Genomic DNA, 17291 nt, shown 5'->3' on the forward strand with positions numbered 1-17291 from the left:
ACTGATTCAATCTAGTCCAGAGTAATCAATAACCAGAAAAATGAGTCCATGATGAATGGCTGAGTGTGAAAGTATCAATAGTTTTATAGAGAGGACCACCTAGGAGAGCTAATACCCTCACTTCATCTCTGCTCCAGCTGGCTGTCACTGGTGACCTACTTAGACCTGGAGAGGGGAGAGAGAAAATCTATAAGAAGACAGGGACAGAGGCACGAGGGGAAGTATGCGCGTTAGTGTGTGTGTTAGCGTGTGTGTGTGAGCATGTGTGTGGGGGTGTGCGTTACGGTGTGTTAGCGTGTGTGTGAGCTGGTGCATGAGTGTGTGTGTGAGCGTGTGTGAGCGTGTGTGTGAGTGTGAAGGGTAGAGAAGAGACAAACAGGACAGCCAGAGGCGCGCAAGGCATCGATCTGTCCTGCCAACCCTGGTGGGACAGATAAGATCTCATTGAAAGCTGTTGTCTTTAATTGGGAGGGAATAAGCTTGGTTGAATGGCTCGAGTGGTGTGTTTGTGTGTGTGTGTGTGTGTGTGTGTTTGGGTGTGAGTAAAAGAGAAAAAGAGAAAGAAAGGGAGAGAAATGGACAGCGAGAGGAAGAGTAAAAGAAAGGTTGACTAAAAGAGTATATGAGTCTGACAGTTTGACTTTACCTTTTATGCACCCACCCCCCCCACACACCACACAACCTCACCCCATCCCCTCTCACCCAGGTGGAGAGGAAACAGAGTTAGATGTGAAAAGAAGAGGAGCGAGGTGAATGTTGTTGGTGAGGAGTTGGGCAGGTCTGGGTAGCGTTAGGTTGTATGGGCCATTTCTCCCAGTCAGAGCTTCATACCTGTAGATTAAGGGGAGTGTCTGGAACACAGCGGCAAATAGAATTTCAGACCTGCTGCCATGGTTACATGGTGCTCCGAGGTGCAGTGGAAACGATCTCTGGGGTGTCAGAGCACGCTCACAATGTGATTCACTCAGAACTGATCGCCTGTACACAGCACACACACACACACTCACAGATGCTCACACGATCACAGACACATAACCAAAACCAAAACCCTACAGGAGGGGTTAACCTGCAGCCTCTCTTCCATGTGTCACACCCCAGAGTAAAGAGGTACAGGAAAAGGGAGAGATGAAGGAAGGGAGAAATAAAGGATAAGAGAAGAACATGAGGGAGGGAGGGGGGTTGTAAGGAAGGAGGGAGATAGGAGGAAGGACACTAGTCCCCACAATTGCTGAGGCAGAGGCAGAGAGAGGAGGGGAAAAAAGAGGTTAAGGCTGGAGGAGAAAGGAGAGGCAGAGGCAGAGGCAGAGAGGTAGTGGGAGAGAAAGAGGGACAGAGAGGGTTTTAAATCACACAGGAACAAGATCCATCAATGCAAGCCATTAGGCTGCAAAGATCCCCTACCTCACAAACACACACACACACACACACATACACACACGCAGACACACATACACACACACACACGCAGACACACATACAAACACACACACTAAGACACACATACACACACACACAGACACACACACTCAGACAGAGAGGGGGAAAACTTTACGCTTGCACTTCTCGGGCGTTTATCAGACTGTCAGGTCCCTCATCAATACTGGCTTTCTCCTCTGAGAGAACCAAACAGGACACAACTAAGAGCCTGCACAGAAGCTGTCTGCCACCACACACACCCCTGTACATCACCCCTCTCTCTCTCTCTCTCTCTCTCTCTCTCTCTCTCTCTCTCTCCTCTCTCTCTCTCTCTCTCTCTCTCTCTCTCTCTCTCTCTCTCTCTCTCTCTCTCTCTCTCCTCTCTCTCATCTCTCTCTCTCTCTCTCTCTCCTCATACACACACACACACACACACACACACACACAAGCTTGCACGCACACCCCACAGTTTGTATACTATCCACCACTCCATCCTTGTCCACAGTGCAGTGCAGCTGTACATGAACAGCATCAGAATGACCAAACATGAGGTCCATCTTGCCTGGGCGTGCAAACGCAATCGCATACACATAAATCCTCAAAACATTTGCCACAGTGTGTGTGTGAGAGAAACAAAAATAATAAATAGAGTAACAGGGAGAGGGAGAGAGGGAGATGAGTAGTGATACCATATAAAATAGCATCTGGATGCTTCAGTCCTGCAGTTAGCCTGGAAAAGTGCTTAAACAGCACAAGGGACCTGTATTTCTGTGTGTATGTGTGTGTGTGTGTGTGATCATGAGAGAAAGACACCTACTGTGAATAAGATGTCACCGTTAGCAGATGTGTAGTGTGTGTGTGTATGTGTTACCTTGGCCATCATAGAAAACACTGTGTCTTATGTGTGTCCTGTTCTGTGTTGTTCTGTAGCAGCTGTACATAAAGAGTTTATGTATTATGTTATGAGGCCACAACAACAATGACAAGCACAGAAATGCAGGAATACCTGGACAATTAACTGGTGATTTTCATATAAAAGCTATCTCTCTCTTTCTCTCCATTTCTCTCTCTCTTTCAGAGACACACACCTGTTCCAGATTCAGAGCACATGTTCGTTTGTCTGACATGGTGAGAGTTAATAGGCTAAAGTGATTATATGTGCCTATACATGTGTGTTTGTGTGTTTGTGTGTGTGTGTACGCAGGATTAAGAAGATATCAGAGCCATGCTGACAGGCAGACTCCATGCACCACAGGGCAGCAACTTCTGACACACACACAAACACGCACACACAACACTCACACACACAGCCCCCCACAAGGGAAACAGGGGGAGAGAAGGAGGGGAAGATAGAAAAGGTAATACGATTTGATGAGAAAAAAGGAAAGAAGAGGAGAGAAAAGGAGAGAAAGGGAGAGGAGAGGAGGGAACTGGAAAAAGGCAGGACAATATGTTGAGATGAAGTTCCCCCCTGCTGGCCCCCTCCCTTCCGCTCATACTGCATGTCCAGTCCTGATCTCCTCTCTCTCTCAGAGGAGGAAGAGGAGGGACAGGGGAGGAGGGGAACAGAAAAAAATTGGACCGACTGGAGGAGAAAGGAAAGGAGGGTTAAGGGAAAGAGACATAGAGCCGGCTTGTATGCCCAATAGTTTACATGGCTTTATCTGGGCGGATCAGAGTGAAGGGCATAGACGGTATACATGCCAGGATAGGGCCAGATCCTCCCTCATTGATCATTTTAACCACTCTGTCAGAGACTGGAGCAGGAGTTCTATACAGCTTTATAAATCAACACAGCCTCCTATGAGAGTGAGGGAACGGAGAGAGAGGGAGAGACAGTGCGAGACAGAGAGAAAGAGAGATTAATATATATTAAGCCAAGCTAGGCATCCAGGGAGAAATATTCACTTTTCCTCCCTCTTCTCTCCCTCCCTCTGTCTCTCTCTCGCCATCTCTCTCTCTTTTATTTTTCCAAAGAAGGAAATCTCTCAGTTCCGAGGTTAATTTCTGCACAAAACTAGTCTTTAAATCTTTCCACGCTTCTTGCACACACACGCACACACATAAACACAAGCCTCCCTTTGCTCTCCCTGTCAGTCTCTACAGAGTGAGTCACCCAACATGCTCCCTGGTGTTGCATTCATAACAAAGGCATCTGCTGTCTTTCTGCCATCTTCACAAGACCATAGATGGGGGGGACACGCGCCTCCTCTGCAGCGAGGAAAGCAAGAAAGGCAAAGAAGAACAAGTGGGAACAAGAACAAATGAAAATGGCAGATTTGATAGATGGCTTTGTAACAGTTGTCAACCTGTCAGCTTTGTCTGTCTGTCAGCCTGTGTGTCTGCCTGTTAATCTGTCTGTCTGTCTGTCTGTCTGCCTTCTGCCTACCTGTCTGTCTGTCCTGCAGCCACTCGACAACTCTGGGTAACAGAGACAGACATAACTGACAGAGAAGTGGGTCAAGCAGTCTCCAGCAGAGACAGACAGAAAGAGAGAGATGGAGAGCGAGAGTCGAGGGAGATAAGTAAAAAGAGAGGGCGACAGTGATGGTTTGGCAGGAGCAGCAGCATGCAAAGTGACAGGGAACATAGACATAGCTGTATGGAAGAGAGAGAGAGAGAGAGAGAGAGAGAGAGAGAGAGAGACAGAGAGAGAGAGAGAGAGAGAGAGAGAGGGAACAGGATGAAGACACAACAGAGGCGCAAAGGCAGAGGGTGAGGGCTGGAAAGAGAGAGAAAGAGTCAGTCAGAGAAAGAAAGAAACCGAGAGAACCATATTTTCTCACTGCTGAAGGGAAATGTCACTTTGACGCGTGGCTGAGCTTGAAGAAGCTCTGTCCTTTGTATTTCCTCTGACACTGCCCCTGTTCTCTCTCTCTCTCTCCAGTCCATCTTCACACTAGCAGCCTCTTCAGTCTCTTTCTCCTAACACTGATCATCCTTACAAGGCCTAACAGCAGCCATAGCGGCTTCTAACTGAAGAATGATTGACTGACTGGCTGGCTGGTTGACTGACTTGACAGCTAAATAGTTGGGAAGCTAACTATTACTGTAAGATATCTCCTTCTGAGAAGCAACTTACTGAATGATTTACTGACTTGATATCTGACTCTTGCTGACTACTGGTTGGCTGGAAACCCTTCCTACTAAAGTGTGTATTTGCCTCTGAGTCACTGTGCAGACTGGCATGTTCTGATCCTGAAACACGCCGCAGTCCCTGAACCCACGCTCCCGCCTGCATCCCAGATACTGAGGGAAACAGCAGAATCACACAGGAACATGAGCACCCTGGGACACAAAACAACAATGTTCACATACTGAAATATCCTATTCCAAGAGCAACAGGCAGCATCTTACTGGCTGACTCATATTCTACTTAGCTGGTGTGGGACAAGACTATATGAGGTATGGGAGTTGAATGGAGAGATTGTGCTGCAGAGATTGACCTAAGGGAGCAATAAAGATGGTACTAGGCTGGAACAACAAGATACATACATGCAGTAGATGCATCCATGTATATGCTGTATATATTATCATTCCAATTAGCTATTTGAATTTGACTTTGAAATTAGATGCCTAGGAGAGTTATATTTGGAACAGCAATAGTAGTAGTGTAGGCCATGGGAGTTAGTTGGCCAGGGGTAAACTGATACAGAACGGTAGTGTGTAGAGGGAGACAGGGAGAATGTATTTGTTAGTCAGACGGATGCTTGAATAGCTCTAGGTCTCTTTTCCTCAGCAGACACACAGCCCCATCCAGCCCCAGGGAGCCAAGCCCAGAGACGGGATGCTCATCACAGAGCGCCGGGCTCTTTGTGCTCTCTCTGTTAAGATGTTTGATTGATCATGTCTTCCCCCGTGTCTCACTTCTCAGACTCAGCCTGGCTTCACAGAGGGCTCGGAGAATACCAACACAACACACTGCTGAGCCAGGGGGCTTTTGAACACAGGCAGGTGTGTGTGTGTCTGGGTGTGTGTTGTTTTGTGTGTAAGTGTATTATAGAAACTGTTGTTTGGGAAGCAGGAGGCTGGTAGGTTGTTACACCCAGACACTCACACGAACACACACACACACACACACACTCACACTCTCACACTCTCACAGAACACATACCTGCAGGGTACACATTAATAACATGCACCAGTGGATCACATAGACAAGCATTACATGTGAACACAGACACGTGCCTTTGCTGCATGTTAATGTGTATGCTCACAACATCTCTATACACACATACAACATATCTCTGTCTTCTCTCTCTCTCTCTCTCTCTCTCTCTCTCTCTCTCTCTCTCTCTCTCTCTCTCTCTCTCTCTCTCTCTCTCTCTCTCTCTCTCTCCTCTCCAGTCCATCTTCACACTGGCAGGCTCCTCAGTCTCTTTCTCTCTATCTTCTGAGACTGATAATCATTGTAAGGCCTCGTAGCAGCCATATTGGCTTTCTAACTGGAAGAATGATTGGTTGACTGACTGACTGGCCAGCTGGCTGACTGGCTAACTAAGTGGCTGATTGTCGAGCTAGATATTTTAGGATAGAGCCTTGGCTTACGAACTGATATATGCTTGTACTTATGACTGGCTGGCTGTCAGTGTACAACATGTACTCACAGTAGACAACATGCAAACACAAGCATGTTAGGGACAGTGTCTATATGACATGAGAACTTGTATCAGCTGCAAGACAGAGGGATGGAGAAGAAGGGGCAGAGAGAGAGAGAGAGAGAGAGAGAGAGAGAGAGAGAGAGAGAGAGAGAGAGAGAGAGAGAGAGAGAGAAAGAGAGAGAGAGAGAGAGAGAGAGAGAAGAGAGAGAGAGAGAGAGAGAGAGAGAGAGAGAATCCCACTGGGGTAGAAGAAAAGAAAGTGACTGGGACAGATCAGATGACAGCCTGGCAGGAAACACTAGATTCCCTCCTACACAAACACACACAAACACACATACTGTACACACAACATACGCACGCACGCACACACACACACACACACAAACAGGCAATGAGAGGCAGATTTCTCAAGGCCCCACAGTTAATTATTCAACAGCCAACAGACACTGTCAAACACTACAGCGTAGTCTGGGATAAATCGAGCATTTCTCACACTCCTCTCCTGTAATCCTGCTGTCCCTGAGCAAAGATCAACTCAATCTACTGGAGCCCAGGAGACCTCGGAACAACGTCCACACTGGAGCTCCATGCTCTGGTCCCGAGAACTCAGAACTTAGTGTCGGACAGGTGGATTCTGATAGGGGTTCAGATAGAAGCTGGCTTACATTGACCCGTGGACGTGCAATGCATGCATTAACAAAAAACTGTGTGCATACGCTTATGTGTACGCCGTCACACACACTGATCATGATTCAGCTGGTCTGAAAGCAGCCTAGTAGTCTGCCCAGATATTGAGTCTTGTGAATGTCCTACTTGGAGAGACTGCAGGATGTGTGTGGGCTGAAGGTAAGTAGTGTAGTGCTAGTCATTCAAGGATGAGGCAATACCTTGGTCTGGCTCATTCAATATTCATCACTGAGTTTGTGAGACCGTAGTGAAATCATCACTGGGCCTGCATCCAGTGAGAAACTGAATTATAGTTGTTAATGTAAAGTAATTTAACTTCAAAATCATATTGAGGAAATATTTTGAAATGCAAAAAATAAAAAATAGAAAGGCATGATAAGATTTGTGAATACATTATTTAATATATATATATATATATATATATATATATATATATATATATATATATATATATAAAAAAAAACGGTTCCACTAGAAGACCAGTGCAAGCCAGGTCTGTTTGGGCCGTAGGGAATGGACGATATGAGGACGAAAACGCTCCTCACACATTTCCTGAAGAGACATTTGACACTGCTGACACCCCGCCAACCAAGAACAAGCAGACGTCTTTCGTCGATAATATCGGTTTCAGCACAACCCAATACACGACTGTCTGCCTTTTCACCAGACCCCGCGGGGCCACCGGTGAGCAGGGACCATTTTTGTCACATCTTGAATCGGTTACTGAGGCACAGATTTGCACAAACAGACTTATTCAAGAGTCGTTCGAGCATGAGCTCAGATGGGGATTCGCCGCTTGTGTTCCATATGTCAACGGCTTCTCAACATCACACATCACTAGAAACCAAAATAGAAACATTTCCCAGCGAGAATCTCATAAACTAGAGCATGATATGCCTCGTCTGGAATTCACAAGAGGTTGCGTGTAGAGGCTTTCTCTGACTCCAGAAACTAACACCTTCATCAAACGCTAGTGACTGGACAAAAAGGTGTTGCCCGGTTTATCCTACATTCTCTTTGTGAGCGGGTGAATGCTGAATTGCACATGAGTTTCATAGTCTATTGATCGTTGTATAGTAGCCTAAAGATGCTGCATATTGGGGTGGGGGTTAAGCTTATCATGTTGCCTATATACTATCTTACCTCCAGACCTGGCCCAGTTGTAAGATATGGAGGACGGACTGAAAGAGCCACATGCACACCCTGCAGCACCTTCGGGTTCCTGTCGCAGGCGGTGAGGAGCCGGTAGCGGAATTGGCAATCCCCCTCTGGTCGCTGCCCTTGGTGCTGAAATTGCAGTCGCCCCCAGACGGCGCGGTAGCCGCACCGACAGCCGCTGCCGCCACTGTGCCGCTGTCGCGGCTGAAATCTGAGTAGTCATAGACGAACCACCTGAAACTCAATACCTGAACCACCGTTGAAGGAACCACAACGAAGACGAGCGTAAGCCCAAACCACCAGTAGTCCCGCCTAAGGTAATAGTCCGCTGCTAGCCACAGGTCGGTGGCTCCGTCGGAGAAAAAGACAAGGATGGCGCAGAGCACCCAGCAGCAGTCCAGTAAGGAATAGGGCTTTCCGGCGTAGCGGTACTGAGCGGGACGCTGCTCGGGGTCGCCGAGACATCGGGGCGGGTTCTCATCCTGCTCAGACACAGCTGCTCCGTCCGATTTAGCCGCCATGTTGGTTGTAGAAAAGAGAGTGAGGAAAGGGGAGAGCGGGAGTGAGAGGGGAGGGGGCTATGTGAGTGTGCAAGTGTGTGTGTTTCCTAAATGTGTGTACGCGAGAGAGAGAGAGAGAGAGAGAGAGAGAGAGAGAGAGAGAGAGAGATGCTTGAAGACAAAAGTGATCATCTTTTCGATCGCTATGATGGCGTGTCAACAGGCTCAGCCCCCTCAACACAAGAACTGCAATCAGCAGCTAAATCATGCATTTGCAATCTATCAATAGCCAATGTTGATTGGCTTATAAAAGATGTTCGATGAGGTCTGTCAAGCCATGTTGTATTGTAAGTAGTAACGACTTATCAGTAAGCACCCGTCGTGTCCGGATTTGTGCTATTGCCAGAGGTCATTGACATATTATTAATTGAGACACACAAGACGCTATATCAAACCAGTTAATCAATTAAACAGTTTTCCCAATGTCTATGCTGAACAAGAACGTCAATGTTTTTAACCGCCAAAAATAGATCCAGATTCCAGCCGGTCGAGCAGGTAATCTTGCAATAATGGAATCATTTAACAGACGCTCTCATCCAAAACGACTTGAAGGGGGATTTCGAACCGGAGACCTCTTGATCTACTGTCAAAAGCTCTACCACTGAGCTATACCTAACCTCATATACTTGTCTGTCTAACGGACAATAAAGCCTGATTTGTCGCTCTTCCTACTGTATAAATCTGGCCGTTCAATCTATTCAGAGTATGACTAAACGCTGATGAGGATAATTGCCCTTATTTCCATTAAGTCTGCTGAGGTTGTCCCTCGGTGATCGGTTTGGCAGCGACGTGAACCGAATAAGCTCTTTAACTTCCAACTGACATAAATCCAGCTAAACGTTGCTCTGCAGCATGATCCGCAATAAAACCGCGGTAAACCAACGTGCCAGTAGCGGATTAACCGGTTTCACTCCAGAGTATCATGGGGGTCTAAGGCTCGGTCCTCTGTAGCCCTTTGGCAATGTGAGGGAGGCCAATAGTGATATCATTGTGCTGAATTTGGATTAGAAATCAGATCTGAGCTCATGCAGGTTGTAACACTAAATGGATTCAGGTTCTAATCACAGACTTTGCAGGGAAGGAAAAGTTAGACTGAAAGAGAGAGAGGGAGAGAGAGAGAGAGAGAGAGAGAGAGAGAGAGAGAGAGAGAAAGAAAGGTTATCATTCCAATAATCTCAAATTACCTCCCTAATCTGCTAAAATATGAATACATTGCAGATACATGAAAATTGTAAAGAAAGCTTTGATTGAAAGGCATGAAAGCAACCAGTCAGCAACACCCTGATTGGTTGAACTAAGCCCTCCAAACAAAACCTTTGGCTGAGAAAGAGCTGGGTCCTCAACCTGGCAGGTCAAACCTCTCTTTCCCCAGACCTTGTATTCAGCACCATGGACAGTGACACCATGACTAACCATGCACACACTGTACTGAATATGTGTGTGTGTGTGTCCACTTGGCTGGTTCTGTGTATCGTCTCTGACTGTAAGATCCATCCATCCATGAGCCCGCATGTGAGTGAAGGTTGGATAAATTGGTTCAACGTTAAATCAGCTGTTTGTGTATGTGTGCATGCATGCATGTGTATGTGTGTAAACGTGTGTGTGTGTGTGTGTGTGTCTGCATTGCTGGGCTGGTTCAGCATGGCAGCTGCCATGTCCGCTAAGTGTTGTTTGGCCACAGCCCTCACGCTGGCCTGCCGACCACAGAGGCCTGCTCTCATGCACTCCCCGGCTTCCTCACCATGACAGCCAGAGACAGACACAGGAGAGATTGTGTGTCTATCTGTTTGTGTGAGTGTATGCTTGTGTGTGTGTGTGTGTGTGTGTATGAGTCAGAGACTGCAAGATGCCATCAGAGGATAGAAGGATATGATTCCCCCAGATACTGAGCTCAATAGAACTCTCCCACCAAACTAACCAGAAAAGGGGAACCTGCAAGACTGCGTCTCTCCAGCCATCTTTACTATCCCTGAAGTCTCGTTGAACACACACCACAATGCCTGAATCACCAATTGGCTGACGCGAGCATCAGCAGCAGTCCAATGAGGAGGGGGTGAGGACGGAACAGTACAGAGGAGAGACACTTACGTCTGTCAGAACACTGGGCAGCATCCCTAGTTGGATGAGGACCCTGTGTAGATGAGGTTCCAAACTGGATGGATGCAGTTGGGTGTATTTCCCAATATATTACACCAAAAATGTGATACCGTCCTTTATTCTCTTTATGATGAAAGGCTCACTGAGTTGTGTCAAATAGGAGGACCACTTGCTAAAGAAAAGGAAGCAGAGTGCAGGCAGGCCGGCTAGCCAGCCGACCGGGCAGGCGGACAGACAGACGGGGGGAGGACAGGGGAAGGGGGGATTCATTTCTTTCTTTAATCAGCTGAGAAGGATTCATCCTGAGAGGCCAGAGAAGCTCCAGTCAGCACTTGACCACTTCTCCATTTAGCAGGATGATATCTTAATGAACACAGTCTCAGACCTTCTGGCTCAACTCCCAGAACATCCCTATTCCCGACACCAGCCCTAGCCCCAACCCCCATCCCTAACCCCAGCCCCAGCCTCAACACCAGCCTTAGCCCCAACCCCCATCCCTAACCCTAACTCTAGTTTAGCATTTGCAGGGCTGCATGTGTGCCTGCTAGAGTGGCCCAGTACAGCCTGACAGTATCGTGGTGTAAGTCTACTGTTCTCGGATGCTTACAGCCAGTATAAATGGGCCTTTAGACCGGAATACACTCTTCACTGTGCCAACTGGCCCTGGGCACTCATTAAACGTTGATTTAGATGTGTATGTACTGTTCCTGTGATTGACCTGTAGGCTTGAAAGGATTAAGCAGCCTGGACCAGGGCTTGGCCATTACTGCTGCAGAGCCAGCCTGAGAACACAGCCCCATACCACAGTCTGGCGGATGGAGAGGCTGGTCATCTGAAGGTTACCGGTTCTAATCTTGTGGCTGACTGGTTATAGGAGGGAGGGGGCTAGGGACAACAGTTTAGAGTTGTGGAGGTGGAGCAGAGATGAGAAGCCAGAAAGACAGTGTGTGTGTGTGTGTGTGTGTGTGTGGAATTACACACTGGAGTGGAGGTGCGACCCCTGGCTATCTATTATTGATGTAGCAGAGCTGTCTGGATCTTTTATTACTGCGATACTGAAGACTCATCAGACACAGATGGGGACATCACAAGTCCCTCTGGAGTGTGACTGTGTGTGTGACTGTGTATGTGTGTGTGAGAGTGTGTGTAAGTGTGTGTGGTGTGTGTGTGTGTGTGTGTGTGTGTGTAAGTGTGTGTGTGTGTGTGTGAGCGAGAGAAAGTGAGCGGGACAGACAGACAGAAAAAAAGAACGACAAAGAGAGTCTAAGATAGCGAGAGAGAAAGAGAATGAAAGCAGGAAGCACAGTGTGTGGTTGGGTTACGCTCGTGTCTGAAGGCAAGTTGGTTTGACCAGTTGAGATAGAGGGGGTGTATGTGTCCTGTATGTGTGGGATATATTTGTGTTTTGTGCTTTGATCTGGGCCTTTTATTCTTCCTCTGCTGTTCCTTTGACATATTCCTTTCCTTCTGCTGCTTCTGGGAGAGGACAGCAAAACAGAGAAGAGAGCTGGGCAGAGAAAAGAGGATTATAGGAAAAGAGAGGAGAGGCAGAGAGAGAAAGCTTATAAAGAGTATATTTTGTCAAGTGTATCTTTTAATTGACAACAATGATGTCCACAGTTTTCCAGATATTTTCCCTTGTTCCCTTCGTTGTGTCTGTCCCAGATACCCAACACCTAATTGCATCCACACCTTAATGACATCACAGGTTTCACTACATGACCTATCAGCCCCCGGTAGTCCCATGAGGAACATCACATCACTTCTCGCTCGAGACATCCCTCCTAACCTCATTACATCACTCCTGACATCACAACATCATACTTGATGAGGTAATGTCTCCTGTTCAGGCAGAACCCTACACTGTGTGGTTTCATGGTCTTGATGTGCTGCTGCCCTCTCATGTTTGTGAACAGATACTGCATCCCTGGCACCTCTCCAAGGCAGCAAACACTCAAGCTGAAATGCCAAAGGGTCATGCTTTGTAGACAACAGCCCTTCCCTCCTCTTCCTCTTCTTCTCAGCTCCCACTTTCTTTCCCTCTCCTGGCTCTTACCTTCCTTTCACCCCATTACTCCCTTATCTTCTCCTACTGCTGCTCTTTTCTACTCTTCCAATATCCTTCCCAAGCTTTGGCATTGCCAGCCTCTAGTCCCCTCGTCTTGCCTCTCTTTCTGCATTCTCCTTGACCCCCCTTTCATTCCATGGCCTCCCCCTGTCAGCCCCCTCTGCCCCCCCCCCCCCCCTCTTGTCTTTGCTGTGTAGTGAAGTAGGGCCGAGGGAGGAAGTGCTATGATTAGCAAGGTTTCAGGAGCAGGTCCATCTGAGCTAACCACTGGTGTGTCCGTGTGTGTGGGTGTGTGTGTAAGTGTGTGTGTGTGTGTGTGTGAGTGTGTGTGTGTGTGTGTGAGTGCGTCAGGAGTAGGTCCCTCCACCAAGGTCAGATTCAGACGCTGGTTGTTATCAGCTGAGCAACAGCTGCCGGGGCTAGCTACCCCTGTGTAAACACACACACACATAACATCAGCCGCTAAAAGTGCTACAAAGCGTCTGCCTTCCTGATAACACACCGTAAGGGCCACCGAGGACTTGTAAAGGAATAATAGGAGGAGGAGAGAAATAAAAATATGTTGTAGGAGGAAGGAGAGTGGAGAGATGATTAAGATGATGAGAGAAAGGAGATGAAGGACAGGAGGAGGAGAGAAGAAGAAGTACATCGTAGACGTTTTCAGATTTTAGCCACAGGCTGCTGTTCGCTCCTCGCGGTATTGCTGTTTAATGTACTCTCTCTCTCTCTCTTGCACACACACACACACATGTACATGCACACACGCACACACACATGTACACACACATATACACAGCTTTTCTGAGACCCCAGTCAAGGTGTTTTATTGACAGGAAGCTGTGCCTGTGAAAGAATCAACACTGTAAACAAAGATAATGTAGCCTTTATGATGTCATAGTCAGCTAGGGAAAACACATGCCCGACTGTTCATGTGTGTGGGTGTGTGTAGGCTTTGTGTACGTGCATTTACAGTAACACTTTTCTGTGCACAGTAAGTGTATGTGTTCATATTTGACTGCATGTCCTGTCCGGACCCAGCCTTTTCTTCGGTGAGCTAAGAATGGAGTCTTTACTATTCTTCTTCCTGATAAATTGTTTATTATGGGATGTTGGGGTCAGAGTCCCAGATGAAGAAGAGCTGAAAACACTGATGTCATCAATCATTTCTCTCCAGTATGGCTTTCATCCTTTCTCTACCCTTCACCCCGCCCCCCCACCCACTTTTCACAGTTAGCGGAGGAAGGACACTGCTGGGCTCTTGAGAACCGTAGGCGTGCCTGGAAGGTCTTTCCTGGTTCTGCAGATCTGGAAGGATCTGTCTGGTGTGTGTGGTTCTGGTTTGGAGGGATGGGTCCAGCCCAGACCTGGCTGCTGTGGTGTGTGGATCAGTGTCCCTGTGGCTCACCACAACCACAATCTCACCTTCAGCCAGACCCAGCAGAGCCATCAAAATCCCACGTAAAAGCTACACTTACTGTTCTTGTTTTCGCTTCCCTCCACACCTCCTCCCCACTTTTTCTATTCCTCTATAAACCTCTTCTCCCCCTGTTACCTCCCCTCCCTCCCTCCCTCCCTCCCTCCCTCCCTCCCTCCCTCCCTCCCTCCCTCCCTCCCTCCCCTCCCTCCCTCCCTCCCTCCCCTCCCTCCCTCCTCCCTCCCTCCCTCCCTCCCTCCCTCCCTCCCTCCCTCCCTCCCTCCCTCCCTCCCTCCCTCCCACTTCACCATGCTAGTTTCCTGTTTTCCTGCTGTTTTCTGAGCTGTCTCAGAGGACTACTAGAGGAACCTGGAGAGTTCCACACACACCCGCGTTTGCACGTCCGCGTGCACGCGTCCACGCACACATCAACACAGCAGGAGGAAATACAGGAATACAGTGTCTCTTCTGTGAGTTGAGATGACGTCAACTGTCGTCTGAAGACACGCACGGAGAGCTGATCAAGGAAAGGCTCAGGGTTACAATCACAGGACACACACACACACACACACACAAACATATCCAGACAGTCAGGCAAAAGAATGGAACACAAATAAAGCAGTTGCACCCCCTGCTGTTACCCTACAGTATTTATTCAGGAACACCTGAAGGAAAAAAGGAAGAATGAGGAGCAGGAGGAGAAGAAGAAGAGAAGAACAGGAAGAGGAAGAGGAAGTATGAGGAAAAGAAGAAGAAGACGAAGGAGCGGGAGGAGGAGAATAAAAGGAAAGAAGGAGCAGAAGACGGATATGAATACGGAGGAGAGGAAGTAGAGAAGAACAGGAAGAGGAAGAAGAAGAGGAAGAAGAGAGACAAAAGGGGAAGAGGAGGAAGTTGCTGGCTCCATGTCTCAGAACTCCAGCTGAGTGATCTAGTTCTGGTGTGGGTGGTAGATGGATGAACTCTCTCACCACTACGAGGTCAGCTGGAACTTTCCAAGCCACACTCACATTTTTCTTATTTTCTCTCTCTCTCACTTTTGGTCTCTCTTTTTCTTATCCTTTTGTTAAAATACAAATGAGATATCTCACTGTACAGAAATGAATTAAGTAGTTTACAATTATTTGATCACAAGAGAGCAGAAGAGAAGAGAAGACAAGAGAGGAGGAAAGGAAAGGTAAAGAAAGGTAAGGAAAGGAAAGGAAAGAAGTTAAAAGAAAAGAAAAGAGAAGATACGTGAGAAAATCATAAATGGCTCTAGTGATCATGCCCAAAGCAGAGTGTTTTTGAAACAGATAATTTTTCTCCTCCCACTCTTTCTGTTTTACCCTTCCCTCCCTCCACCATGGTGTGATCACTCTGTAATGTTCACTCTTTCGTCCTCTCTCTCTCTCTCTCTCTCTCTCTCTCTCTCTCTCTCTCTCTCTCTCTCTTGTCTATTCTCTAGCCACATCCTCTCTGGCACCGCAAAACCCTCCTCTCTCTTTACATGTCCCTCTCATTCCCGCCTTCCCATCCTCCATCTCTCCCCTCCTTCCCCTCCTCCTCTTCTGCGGTCATTGCAGTCTCCACCCCCACTCCCCCTCGGGAAAACCACTCAATGCAAACACAGAGGGATCTTAGGCTTTATTTCTCAAAGGGTTGTCGCATTGACACATCGCCCCACACACATGCAGACAAACAAACACACACACCCAGATCGGGCGGTCCCAGTGTGGCCTCCAGCATGGCAGATATAAATCAGCCACTGAAGGGGTGTTACAGAACCATCTGAGAATCATCTCTACGCTTTCAAACCCAATGTTGTTCTTCCTAATTATACGGTTGGCAAATACATCTCAGGACAACAGACAGAGAGGGAGGGGTGAGGGGTGGGGGGGTGCGGAGTGGATGGGGGAGGGGTTCACAAAGTGCACGCTCACACGGCACATTTCTGACAGCCACCAAATGGTTACAGTGCATTTACGAGACGCCAGCCGAAAGGAGACGTTGCACAACAGAGGGGGCCGGTTCCTGCCCGGAGACTGTGGGTCTGGAGAACACAGGCTACTGGGGTCTGGAGAACACAGGCTGCTGGGGTGTGGAGAACACAGGCTGCTGGGGTGTGGAGAACACAGGCTGCTGGGGTCTGGAGAACACAGGCTGCTGGGGTGTGGAGAACACAGGCTGCTGGGGTGTGGAGAACACAGGCTGCTGGGGTGTGGAGAACACAGGCTGCTGGGGTCTGGAGAACACAGGAGAGAGAGGGAGACATAGGAGGAGAGATTGAGGAAGAAGTGAAGGCAATGTCCCTGGTCTCTCTGTGGGGTAACCACACACTTCATCCTGGAGCCTGAGCCTGGCTGGTGGTGTGCGTGTGTGGGTGAACAAACTCATACAGACCCACACAGACACGCACGCATATCCTCTGCCGCTTCTCACTGTAACCCAATGATATGTTGGGGAACAGAGAGAGAAAAGAAGAGGGAACCGGAGGAAAAATATAAAAATAGCCTGAGTAAACAACAACAACGCAGAAAGAAAGTTTTCAAGGCTTCAGTCTGCCGGCAGCTCTGAGACCCTGACACTACGGTGTGAGACCAGGTCACCTCCAGCACACCACACACACGCCCACTTTATATACAATATATGGGCACAAACAATCATGCACACTTACAAAGTTAAAGTGTCCTGCTTTGGAAAGGAAACGGCTGCAAAGTGAAGTTTGAACATTTCTTGAAAAAGTGCGGAGTCAGCGTCTAAGACACACAGGTTCTTCGTTTTGGAATTGCTGTTTTGGCTCCAGTCCACTGGCTTTTAGGTCAGCATTGTGGTCCTCACTTAGGTGACCGGGATTTGAACCCACAACCCACAGGTCAGCAGACCAGGCCACCAAACCACCATAGGCTCTTATGGTCACAATAACTGTCATGTTCATATATTATACTGAGAGGACTGGTTTTATGTTTAATTTCACAGTTGTGATAAAGTGGACACCCAACATACCAAACTGGACAGATGAACTGGTAAAGTATCATTAACTGTAGCCACTGTGTTTCTAGATCCCATTCTTCAAAGTTTAGTCATTAGATGTGTGAACATGTTAAACAACATAGTCACCGAACACTTCATTGGAGGCAACTCCAACAGCCAATTTCTTGACTGTATACATGTTCCAATAAACACAGTGGCCTTTCTGGTCAAGGGTCAGAGGTCATGTGCTACTCATGTCTTCCCCTTGCTCCGTCCTACCCAGGGCCATCCCTCTCACTGTCGTTACAGCAACTATATTTTCCTTTCTCCTGGTCTGG

General features: G+C 47.8%; 1 protein-coding gene across 1 annotated transcript in view; it reads right to left on the reverse strand.

Moving 5' to 3' along the window:
* LOC136945982 (XK-related protein 7-like) overlaps nt 1-8383 on the reverse strand; it is a 20644-nt gene extending 12261 nt beyond the window's left edge. Inside the window, exon 1 of the mRNA XM_067240135.1 lies at nt 7848-8383. Within this exon, the coding sequence (XP_067096236.1) occupies nt 7848-8383 (536 nt within the window). The remainder of the gene's footprint in view (nt 1-7847) is intronic.
* Nucleotides 8384-17291: the final 8908 nt, after the last annotated feature.

Source organism: Osmerus mordax, chromosome 7, assembly GCF_038355195.1.
Source record: "Osmerus mordax isolate fOsmMor3 chromosome 7, fOsmMor3.pri, whole genome shotgun sequence".
NCBI classification, from domain to species: domain Eukaryota; kingdom Metazoa; phylum Chordata; class Actinopteri; order Osmeriformes; family Osmeridae; genus Osmerus; species Osmerus mordax.